This window comes from Rhinichthys klamathensis, unplaced genomic scaffold (assembly GCF_029890125.1).
Source record: "Rhinichthys klamathensis goyatoka isolate OS25496 unplaced genomic scaffold, OSU_Roscu_1.1 h1tg000108l_1, whole genome shotgun sequence".
Taxonomy (NCBI): domain Eukaryota; kingdom Metazoa; phylum Chordata; class Actinopteri; order Cypriniformes; family Leuciscidae; genus Rhinichthys; species Rhinichthys klamathensis.
The window spans coordinates 1,462,258-1,475,064 of record NW_026606646.1 but is presented as its reverse complement, the minus strand read 5'-3'; the positions used below and the strand labels follow the sequence as shown (position 1 = coordinate 1,475,064).

General features: G+C 38.8%; 1 protein-coding gene across 1 annotated transcript in view; it reads left to right on the top strand.

Annotated features, from left to right (window-relative positions):
* The window catches only part of oplah (5-oxoprolinase, ATP-hydrolysing), a 54,749-nt gene that overhangs the window by 23,069 nt on the left and 18,873 nt on the right, over positions 1-12,807 (top strand). The window contains exons 8-16 of the mRNA XM_056253667.1: positions 74-141; positions 1,548-1,834; positions 3,378-3,490; positions 4,929-5,099; positions 5,221-5,358; positions 5,441-5,579; positions 6,721-6,833; positions 10,266-10,417; positions 10,549-10,709. Coding sequence (XP_056109642.1) covers positions 74-141; positions 1,548-1,834; positions 3,378-3,490; positions 4,929-5,099; positions 5,221-5,358; positions 5,441-5,579; positions 6,721-6,833; positions 10,266-10,417; positions 10,549-10,709 — 1,342 coding nt within the window. The remainder of the gene's footprint in view (positions 1-73; positions 142-1,547; positions 1,835-3,377; positions 3,491-4,928; positions 5,100-5,220; positions 5,359-5,440; positions 5,580-6,720; positions 6,834-10,265; positions 10,418-10,548; positions 10,710-12,807) is intronic.

The window sequence follows — 12,807 nt, the reverse complement described above, 5'->3', positions numbered from 1 at the left end:
ATGAGAGCTTAACTATATTAACCCTGTGTAAGTTAGGAAAGTTGAACATTTCTTTTGTCTGTCTGTATTTCAGGTCAGGGATGTTTGTTGTGGGGCCAGAGTCTGCTGGTGCTCATCCCGGACCGGCCTGCTATAGGAAGGGTAAGAGGCGAGCGAATGTTAGGTTCTTATCAGCCTCATAGAAAAATAAAATACATAGATGCCTCATTGGCCGTTTTGGACCGTTGCTGCGATACGCCAACGAGTCCGCCATATTGGTCCGGGCAAGACTGCTCTATAAACAAATACAAGTAAACGGAGAGCTGCAGTTTTTCTGGACAAAAAGCGGCAAAAAAAAAGTTTACATTTCTCAACCGATTTCAGCGGTTTATGATCTGTCTGGAGTATGAAAAAGATTCTGTCTCCAATTACTCTGAATCTCGCTAGTTAGAAATTGAAAATTATTCATTGTCATCAGAAATTGTGAAAACTCACGCTTGTCAAGCATAGATTTGGTTTATTTTTCTTGGTTAATAATTGTGGAGACATCCCTAATGTAATAAAACTTAATGTACATGAAATGCTCTCTTCGTTTTTAATTGTGGAAATGGCTTTTCCACACACCGTCATTTTAGCTTTTTCTCTTGTGCCTTTAGCTTTTTCGCTTGAATCACTTTATAGGATGGCACAGGACAATTTCAAATAAATGTGAAGATAATTTGACGCTCAATACCTTATTTATCTAAAGCATTTATCTTTTCTTTTTTATAATATATTTCTATATTGGTTGCCTCCTAACCTTGGTTGCAGTTTAACACACACATTTTTATTTTATTATTCATAACACAACAATATTACAAGTCTAACATAATGTTATAATGACCAAATAAAACAAAAACAACAGACTTACGTGTGAAAGGGAATTCCCCGAGAAATGGTTTGGATTGAACGAAGGTTTGTTAAACCTCAAAATAGTCAGGGATCTTTTCCACAGTCCAATTATTAGAGTTACGACAAGTTGCCTGGACAAATATGGCGGCGCCATTGACATACGATCCAGCGGCCAATGAGGTGTATCTGTATTTTATAGGTCTATGATCAGACTCACCATCTTTCTGTCTTCTTCTTGCTTATACATTTACCACTTTAGCTCTACATTGCCTAATACTTGCTCTTGCTTTGCCATCTGTCCTTCAAGTGTCTGTCTCCCATCTATTGCTGTGTCCCAGTTCACATACTTCAGTACATATAACACAAAATATTGTGTAAGTTGTTAGAAAGTATTCCAGTACTGGGACATTAAAGGGTTAGTTCACCTAAAAATGAAAAAATTGTCATCAATAGGTTAGCTAATGGCACTGAATGCAGGTGATCTGAATGCAGCCTTACTTGCCTCAAATGTTTTATGTTCTTTTAGGTTCATACTTTTAAAATTTGCTGCGACAGCTTCTACCTTATATACTCGGCCATGTTTTGTTCAACTGAAAAAGTCAGTGTATCATAAAGACGGGACTCAAACCTACACTCACTCTATGGCACATGCTTATTCTGTTTCTCTTTTGGTTCAGGTGGTCCTCTGACTGTCACTGATGCAAATCTAGCCCTTGGTCGCTTGATGCCTTCCTTCTTCCCAAAAATCTTTGGCCCTGGAGAAAATGAGCCTCTCTCAACTGAGGAAACCATGAAGCATTTCCGCAAACTCACACAAGAAATTAACCTCTTCCTTTCAACTAACCAATCATCTAGAAGTGCTTCTGGAAGACACCACTCAGAAATGAGTGTAGAGGATGTTGCTATGGGCTTCATCAGTGTGGCCAATGAGGCCATGTGCCGGCCAATCAGAGCGCTCACACAGGTACAGCACACTATTCTGTTTTTATAGTTTAGATAAGAGAATAGGTGTGGTCTTTCTATCCTTTAGGAATTTCCAGGCTGGTTGTTGTGACAAAATTAGAAATAAGTTGCCACCACCAATAAAAACATTCAACCTTCTTGAGACTGAAAAACCAGAGTCTGCACAAAATAAACTTGTTTAGGTAGCCACTGAACTTATCTAAGTGGCCACTTGTTGATTTGATAACAAGATTACACTGAGATCAAGGACAAAGCGAACATGGGCAGCTCTCATACACTGCATTAATAGTTCCTGTTTCTGTGAACAGAATTTGAGCACTGCACATATTACCGATCTGCTGATATTCACATACTAGTAACAGAATTTCATTTCAGAATCATAACCTGTCAAATCGGCTAGTGAGTTCGTTGACATAGATTTCACTTTTGTCTGGGTGATGGGTGTTATGGCCATGTACAGACTAAAGTTTCAGAAGTGACAAATCCATTTAAATGTACGGAACACGACTCACACCCGAAACTGCGAGTTTTGCGTCTCGGGTGTTTGGTCTCCGCTATTCTGACTAAAGAAACCGTATAGCGGCAAAAGACTCGTTATGCTCAGCAATTTTACTTAAGCACAGTCAATGGAGGTGTTTTGTATGGCTAATGCTTGGAAAGGCTGCTCACATTTGCAGTTTTGCCATGTCCACTTATTATAATCGTTTTTGGGCTTGTTGTTTTGCTCATAAAGCTATTGAGTTTATGAAGTTATTAAAGTGAGCAGGTGTGGGTCATGAAATTTTGGTCTTATTTTCAGCATAAAGCACTTGGATTTATGTCGGTTTATTGTGGGTTTGTTCTTGTTTGCTTGTTCTTGCAAGATCTGGCAACACGAATGAGTCAAGGCTTTTACCACTTTCACTGTTATTTAAGCACATACAGAAGAGAGAAAAATCTCTGATGCATGTTAAAATACGTCATTAGCAAGCAACTTGTTGTTCACTTCGGTTCTGTACACACTGCGTAGAATTTTTGTATAGCATTTTTCGGGAGTTAATGCGGTTGTAGTATGCGGTTGTCACTCCCATAAATGACTGGTTTGTGTGTGTACAGGACTGGATTAAGCAGTAAAAGGTGAATTGAGAACCGAATTCAGCTGCAGTGTGTACGTGGCCTTCATTTGTGACACTTCATTGTATCAGTTCCCTGAGAATCGAACCAATAACCATTGTGTTACTTTTTGAGCTACAGCAACACCCCTGCACATCTAAATTGAATGCAACCTTTTAAACAAGGAATGTACCCCTGTAAAGTAGTTTAACACAACATCAGATCAGATTTGACCTTGTACTTGTTCCTTGTGTTATCCTTATGAAAGGAATTGTTTGTCTTTGTTATCTTGAATCAGAATGTAATAACTATTTCACTGATAATAACCAGATGACCAACAGCTGTGTAGGTTTTATACAATTTTGGAATGTAAAGCCCACCATCCAACCAATTGCTGCTTTCCAGGACGGCTATCTAAATTTGTGTTTTGAATATCAGCTCTCTCTCAACAGGCTAAAGGACATGATACATCTAAGCATGTGCTGGCATGTTTTGGAGGAGCTGGTGGTCAACACGCTTGTGCCATCGCAAGAGCCTTAGGCATGAAGACTGTCTTCATACACAAGTATGTCTGTTTATTTATATGTGTGCAGTATCTGTGTGTTTTAGTGTGTTCAGCATTTGTCGCATGCTTGAATGAGATGCTTTTTTCCAGAATCTGTTGTGCTGTGTGTAAATTCATTTGTGAATGGCTGATGGTCATCAAATTTGTCTTCTACATGCAGGGTGTGTGCATGATGCTGTCTACCAAATTTTGTGATTGGCTCACAAAAATTATTGAATGGTTTTTTTTTGTTATTTCAGAAACTTTGTGATTTTTTCCTGCCATTGTGAACTTTGTCTGAACTCCTAGGTCATTTATCTGACTCGCTTGAAGTTTGGTGTATCATCTACCATCAAGTCAATTCATTGGCTGATGTGGTCCATTATGACTGAGTGCTCTGTATCTTGTAGTACACATGGAAAATCTCATTAGTTTTTAACTGTGCACTATAACTTAAGAAAATTAAGAATTGTGAAACTGTGATCACAAAAGTTTTAATATGACATTGAAAAACTGTGTTCGCATCATGTTCTCTTCACATGTCCTTAGACCCCAATGATTGGCTTCAGGGCCTGAAATTAACTCTCACCAAGCGCCAAATGCAAATCAATCGCCAGTTGGCCAGTAACATTTTTATGAATCCTAATGCCTGAGAACATAAACGTGAACAACGCTCAGGACAGTTGATGGAGCAGTGCTGCATCGTTTCGACAGTTTGAGCCTTGCCAATTTAAATATTCAAGCACAAGAAGATGAAATTATGTAAAATTATAATTATGTATTACAAAATTATGTTAAAATAAGCCTGTCTTGGCGAGTATCCTAGTAAACATATTCAGTAATGGCTTAAGTGAACGTAAACAGTTGAGAAAGACAACGCATATATACAGTATCAGTAAATTGGATCCCTGCATTGTCTTAAAGTGACAGCAGCCTAATATTCCCGCTGATTCTATTTTTAATGTTAATCAAACAAATATATGCAGTTTTATTTTACATTCAATAACTTTATTCAATTTATATACCTGAAAACTACTGTTAGACCTGCCTGAAAAACCTTAAAACCACTGTTTATTTATTTATTTATTTTTTATCTTTGTTCTACTGTATTTATGTGTGCTATTTCTTGTAATTTGATTACTTGTTCTTGTTTACTTAACAATGTTTTAAATTTATATTGAATTTTTACTGGTATGGTGTCATTACTGCCCGTTTTTGCAAAAACAGTTTCATGGCCATTGTCATGTGTGGCACAAAGTTAGTTGTAGGCCCTGATTGGCTGTATTTCATATTTATATTCATACTATATTTAAAAATAAAGTGCTTTATGAGAACTGACAACCATGCCTGCTGGGGAGTCTTTATGAACCATTTAGAATAAGAACACTGACATTGAAGTGCTTAAGTTTTTTTAAATGAATTGGTGATAGTACAATACTCTTTCTTTTTTTACTGTTAGATACAGCGGAGTGCTGTCAGCATATGGTTTGGCTTTGGCTGATGTGGTGGAGGAGGTTCAGGAACCGTGTTCTCTACAGTATGAAGCCGACTCATACTCCAAGCTGGACCGCAGGATAGAGGAACTCTCTCAACGCTGCGACCAAATACTGAGCAAACAAGGCTTTAGCAGGTCACTCTCAATAGTCACATTGAAAAGCTTCTCTTTTTGCTCATCTGGTGTATCATTATCTTTTGACAAACAAATGAATATGCAACAAAAAGTTGATAATGACATGATTGTGTCTGTACAGTTCTCAGATCAGTATAGAAGTGTTCTTGCACCTGCGCTATGAGGGCACAGATTGCGCGCTCATGATCACGGCTGCAGGTCACCCCAGTAACGCCCACTCCTGTCGCTCGGGAGACTTTCGCACGGCCTTCACTAAACGGTACTGCTGTTTATATTGTGAATGGTCAAAAATGACTTGATGCATCCTCTTCTGTTTCTCACTCTTTCGGATTCTACAACAGATATCTGAAAGAGTTTGGCTTCACCATCACAGATCGGCCAATCGTGGTGGATGATATCCGTGTGCGTGGTTCTGGGAAGTCTGGAATTAGGTCAAAAGTTCAGCCAAAAGCAGAGCAGAAATCTCTAAGACCTATTAAGGTATTAAAAAACAAATGCAAACCTAACCATCTATTTTAAAAGAATAAAAAGGAAAATACTGAAACTGCTACTCAGATAGCTGTAGATGTTAGGAAGTCAAGTCCCTTTTCACATTTCTGTGGTTCTCAGAACCTTACCGAACTATGATGACCTATGATTCTCATTTGCTCCAATAGCAAAAGGAAAAAACTCTGCGTTTCTATTACTTAACAAAAAGCGGAAAAAATATAGATAGATTGATTGCATTGGTCAGAACAGAAGAGAGAAAGATGTAAAATTTTCATCAACACCTCAGCCGTTGTTCATAACTCTGGAAACGTGTCATCACAGTCTGTGAAAAGGGTCTTTGCCTTGACTTTACTGTTATTGGCTATGATGGAGTTTGCCCTGTGTAGTCCATTAAATCACAGTTAGTGTTGGTGATTTGGGGTACACTAAAATTGGTCGCACACCGGATGAGAAGTGGCTAGTAAAACTCTCAGGTATTGCATCATGTTCAGTTCAAGGCAGCAGTCCAAAGCAATGCTTCTAATCCCCAAACAGGCAAAAGTTCACTTAAAGAGTGAACAAAATGGCATTAAAGTTTGGTGTTTTAAAAACAACACAAACAAAAAAATAGAAAAAATTATCTATATTATTATAGTTCCCTATATAAAGGATATAGACTTTATTCTAGCCACACAACGCACAATCTTTCAGCCCAGGGTGAAGTCACCTGCTGCGCATCCCGTCTGGTGTGCGACCCCCTTAACAGTCAAAGTTTGGGACATATTTGTGCTGCTTTTAAGTTGCCATCCCAGATTCCACCTCTGCTCTCTTTGGTCATTACACCAACTTCTTGAGGTATTGAAGATGTTCACATGCATGCAAACCGCTTTTTGATTTAAATTGCTGGAAAAATATTTGGCTACAAAACAAATTTTAAGCATTTTAATAGAAGACTTTAAATAAAAAGGTTTTTAAGATCATATAAGAAACATTCTTAGTAGTGCATCTTGCCTTACCATAGATTACCACTTGCCAAGATGCTTTTACACATATTAGATTTTTTTTATTGTGGCTGTTATTAATAGAATTATTAATAAAAAAGGAATTATAAAGGAATGTTATTGATTAATTTTTTAACATTTTTCGGACCCAGATGACCCAGTGTTACTTTGAGGACCGTTATCTGGACACCAGTGTGTATCTGTGGGAGAATCTTTCCTGTGATCACAGCATCCAGGGACCAGCCATCATTATTGATAAGAACAGGTGTGTGTGATTTCCTGAAAGTATCTAAAGATCATGTTATACATAGTCATTATGCTTGCCACTTTAAACTTTTGCTAATTTTAGGGGTTTGATCAAATCTGTTAAAGTTCAGTATGTGTGTCATCCTGCAGCATTTGCTCCAGATATGATGAATAATGAATGATTCCTCAGATCATGTCTTGTTGAGGAAATTTGGGGAGCTGCACCTGCAGTACTTGACAGAACACCAGACCATTACCTGACAGCAGCACTAATTTCATTTTGTATCCGGCCCAACCCGCGTAACAAAGCCCACGATCGATCTGATCACGCAGATGCTGATCTCACCCGATGTTGGAGGTCTGTTAAAAATGGCACATGGCTGACAGACTGCCTCAGACTTTCCTCTTTTCCGGTCACGTGAGGTTCGCAAGAAAAGAACAAAAGCACAATGTGAACATAAAATGGACTGAATTATGGTGTGCGTTTGCTGTACTAAGCGTATTTACGAGCAGCTTCAGTGAGAAAATTCAACAAACATACTCCTTTGCCTCTTCTTTCTGGTTTTAGTTTAAGTAAGGTAGGCTATATAAAGCAGCAAGTTATCAGTGTTATTTTAGAATTATTTATATAATATTATAGTTTTCTTTCATATTTTGATTTAGCATTTATTTTTATATTTACAGTTTTCATTTTGATTTTACTTCATCATTTTTTTTAGTACTTTAATGTAGTAGTTTTAGGTTTTTTAAATATTGCTATATTTATTTATTTATGTTTTAGTTTTAGTTTAGATTTAGCTTTTATTTATTTCTAGTTAGTCATTTTAGTGCTTCAACTTAAGCTTTTTATTTAATTATTTTTGTTTAGTTTGTTTTTTGTTTATTTCAGCTTTATTTTAATTAACAAAAATGTTTTCACTGGATTATTATTGCCATAATACATTTTTGTAAGTGTAAACTTATATTACTGGCACACTAAAGCAAAACATATAAATAACTTGTGTCTTAAAACAATTAATTAATTAATTTATTTATTTATTTATTTTTGGTGAACAATCTAGCATGCCAAAAACTTCTGCACAGTAGCGTGTTCTTCACCTTCTTTGGGAATAATTGGGCTGCACTTTATTTAAAGGTGAAATTGTTACAGTCTACAGTAATTACACAAATAAGTACTGCGTAATATTAATTAACTACATGTACTTACTGTAGGGTTAAGGTTAGGGCTAGGATTTGGTTTAGGTTAGTTACTTGTAATTATGCAAAATAAACAGTTAAATGTAACATGTACTTCCTATAGTAATAACAATGTCACCTTAAAGGGTTAGTTCACCCAAAAATGAAAATTAAGTCATTAATTACTCACCCCCATGCTGTACCAACCCCGTAAGACCTTCGTTCATCTTCGGAACACAAATGAAGATATTTTTGATTAAATCTGAGAGGTGGATCACTGCTACATAGGCTGCCTAAGTGAATGAAACTTGACGGCCCAGAAAGTCATTAAAGAAAATGTTTAAATATTCCATGTGCCTACAGTGGCTCAACTATAAGTTTATCAAGCGACGAAACCATAAATAACGACTTTATTCGACTATTCCATTACTTCCTTGTGGGCCTGAGACGAGAGTTGAAGAGATATCCAGAACGCATGCGCGAGAACTGAGAAGAGGACGTTCTTCTTCTACTACTTCTTGTTCAGTTCTCGCGCATGCGTCGTGGAAATCTCTTGAACTCTCGTCTCAGGCCCACAAGGAAGTAATGGAATAGTCGAATAAAGTCGTTATTTATGGTTTCGTCGCTTGATAAACTTATAGTTGAGCCACTGTAGGCACATGGAATATTTAAACATTTTCTTTAATGACTTTCTGGGCCGTCAAGTTTCATTCCCTTAGGCAGCCTATGGAGCAGTGATCCACCTCTCAGATTTAATCAAAAATATCTTCATTTGTGTTCCGAAGATGAACAAAGGTCTTACGGGGTTGGTACAGCATGGGGGTGAGTAATTAATGACTTAATTTTCATTTTTGGGTGAACTAACCCTTTAAAGCTACAGTCCGTAAAATCTTTTTGTGTTCAAAATTTGCAAAAGCTATATAATGAGCGAGTACATCATGAATCCATTTTCCTAACCGCGTTTTTGTCTTATCCTGAATCACTACGGTACACCTATAATGAATGTTATTATCTCTGATGGAGATGAATCTGTTTACCGGGGTGAAGTGGAACAGCTGGTGAGGTGGTGCGAGGACAATAACCTAATCCTCAATACATCTAAGACCAAAGAGATGATAGTGGACTTTAGAAAGAAGGCAGTCCAGCACCTTCCCCTCTCCATCAATGGTCAGGTTGTTGAGAGGGTCTCCTCCTTCTGCTTCTTGGGCACCATCATACACTGGTCCCTCTCATAGGCCCTGAACATCAGTCTCATTGTAAGCAAAGCCCATCAGAGACTTTATTTCCTCCGTCAGTTGAGGCGTCTTAGAAAGCGCGCTGACCTTCTCTATCCTGTCCTGGTACGGTAACGCGACCAGTCAGGGTAAGCAACAGCTAGAGAAAGTAGTGCGCAAAGCCTCCAAGATCATTGGCTGCAGTCTGCCTACCATAGCCTCACACTACGACACCAGAATTATCAGGACGGCGAGAAACATCACCACCGACCCCTACCACCCAGCACATCACCTGTTCACTCTTCTGCCATCAGGGACCCCACTGCACTAGGGTCAATCTTAATTACCATATGCATTATGAGTATTTGTCTTGTGCCTCTTGCACCAAGCACTTTATGGACTGGTTCATAACCCGTTGACACACTTAATGTGCAATATGTGTTGTTCATGTCTGTGCATTTGATGTCATTGGGTGGTGTATGTGAGGTATATGTGTGGAATGTTTTGTTGTGTCAGTGTATTGTTGTTAATTAAGTGGTATATGTGAGCATTTTGAACTTGAACTTGATAATAAGTGTTTATATTGGGACTATTTTAGACTGGTTTGGGTCGTACCACTGCGGAGTAGCCCAGTACCTGCGTGACTCGTCATAGACATAAACAGAGAGAAGTAGCTCCGGCTACAATGTTCTTCCGCAAGACTCATGCAGTTCTGTTTATTAACCGATAGAGCGCCAAAAGTTACGGACTGCAGCTTTAAAATAAAGTGTTACCAATAAATGTTATGATTGCTTTTGCCCCTCTTCAAGCTTCCAATAAAAAGATCTTAAAAGTAGAGGGTTTAACTCTTCTCTAAACTGCTGATGTCCTTCCAAAGGGAAGCTGTCTGTCACTATCTGTTTCTCTCCAGCTCTTCCATCGTAATCGGTGAAGAAAGAATTCCATTCTGGGATTTTCCAATTGAGGGTTGATCTAAGGCATTTAGAAATATTCTCATTGTTTCTGTAACCATATATTTTTAATTACATTTTTTTTAATAATAATATTTCTTCTTTTGCCAGCACGATTCTCGTGGAGCCGGCGTGTGTGGCTCATCTGACAGAGGATGGTGACGTGTGTATTGATGTCGGTACGGGAACGCAGTGTGTCGTAGGAACTGAACTCAACACCATCCAGTTGTCCATCTTCTCCCATCGCTTCATGAGCATCGCAGGTTTGATGGGACTGAAAAAAGTTTGGAATGAATGAAGAGTGTGTAAATGTGAAATCTGACCAGTGTACAGTGTGGGCTGTCTATGTTATTATCTGCAAGTGCACTGATGCTTTCTGGTTCCTCAAACACAGAGCAGATGGGTCGTGTCCTGCAGAGAACCTCCATATCCACCAATATAAAGGAGCGTCTGGATTTTTCCTGTGCTGTGTTTGGTCCAGATGGAGGTTTGGTGTCTAATGCTCCTCACATCCCTGTTCATCTAGGGGCCATGCAGGAGACTGTACAGTTCCAGGTACACAAACACACAAATATACAACAAATTACAACACACAATTGTTGAATTCTTGATTGTTGTAGCCAGTGTTTGGATAAGTTACTTTTTAAAAAAGTAATGTATTACAATATTTCGTCAGTCCCTAAAAAAGTGACTAATTACATTACTTTTTTACATTACTCTTTTTCTAACCTGGGCTGGGCTTGCTTTTTTGTTTTATAATAACAATATATATACACTCACCGGCCACTTTATTAGGTACACCTGTCCAACTGCTCGTTAACACTTAATTTCTAAGCAGCCAATCACATGGCGGCAACTCAGTGCATTTAGGCATGTAGACATGGTCAAGACAATCTCCTGCAGTTCAAATCGAGCATCAGTATGGGGAAGAAAGTTGATTTGAGTGACTTTGAACGTGGCATGATTGTTGGTGCCAGAAGGGCTGGTCTGAGTATTTCAGAAACTGCTAATCTACTGGGATTTTCACGCACAACCATCTCTAGGGTTTACAGAGAATGGTCCGAAAAAGAAAAAACATCCAGTGAGCGGCAGTTCTGTGGGCGGAAATGCCTTGTTGATGCCAGAGGTCAGAGGAGAATGGCCAGACTGGTTCGAGCTGATAGAAGGGCAACAGTGACTGAAATAACCACTCGTTACAACCGAGGTATGCAGCAAAGCATTTGTGAAGCCACAACACGCACAACCTTGAGGCGGATGGGCTACAACAGCAGAAGACTCCACCGGGTACCACTCATCTCCACTACAAATAGGAAAAAGAGGCTACAATTTGCAAGAGCTCACCAAAATTGAACAGTTGAAGACTGGAAAAATGTTGCCTGGTCTGATGAGTCTCGATTTCTGTTGAGACATTCAGATGTTAGAGTCAGAATTTGGCGTAAACAGAATGAGAACATGGAACCATCATGCCTTGTTACCACTGTGCAGGCTGGTGGTGGTGGTGTAATGGTGTGGGGGATGTTTTCCTGGCACACTTTAGGCCCCTTAGTGCCAATTGGGCATCGTTTAAATGCCACGGCCTACCTGAGCATTGTTTCTGACCATGTCCATCCCTTTATGGCCACCATGTACCCATCCTCTGATGGCTACTTCCACCATGTCACAAAGCTCTAATCATTTCAAATTGGTTTCTTGAACATGACAATGAGTTCACTGTACTAAAATGGCCTCCACAGTCACCAGATCTCAACCCAATAGAGCATCTTTGGGATGTGGTGGAACGGGAGATTCGCATCATGGATGTGCAGCCGACAAATCTGCGGCAACTGTGTGATGCCATCATGTCAATATGGACCAAACTCCCTGAGGAATGCTTCCAGCACCTTGTTGAATCTATGCCACGAAGAATTGAGGCAGTTCTGAAGGCAAAAGGGGGTCCAACCCGTTACTAGCATGGGGTACCTAATAAAGTGGCCGGTGAGTGTATATATATATTGGCAAACGTAAAGGCCCTTTCACACCAAAAGTGAAATGAATAAACCTCAGGCTGAAGGAAATACAAATTCACGTCTGCACAGTCGAGGGCGCTGCTCAAACACACCTTTCAGCAGTTCTGCCATTCTGGATTACAGAAGAATAGGACGCAGGAGAATTAAGTTCAACACTCTTCAGCAATAAAAACCAAAAAGAAACTTATCTAAGAAATTTTTTGCTTAGTATGGTTAAATTGGATCATCGAATGTCATCAGCAAAGACATTGGTTAATAAAGTGAGATGAAATACATAGTTTATTTATGTAGTTTAAAATGTAATTATCGCAGGTTTGCATATCACTGTTTTTATTCATTTTGAGGAATACTGAATCTGTTTTTGTGCAAGAGAGATGAATAAATGCATGCTCACATTTAGTCTAGAACTACAATAACCATCATATTTACTCAGTGCTCACAATGCATCATCTTGCTCCCAACTTCTCTTAACATGGGGACAGAAGAGGTCTCAGTCAATAAATAGGAAAACAAAGTAACTTGCGTTACTTTTTTGAAAAAGTAACGAAGATATTTTATTGTAAATTTAAAAGTAATGCGTTACCCCCAACACTGGTTGTCGCTCATTATGCCAACTTTTGGCCTGCTTTCTGCCTTCAGATATTTTG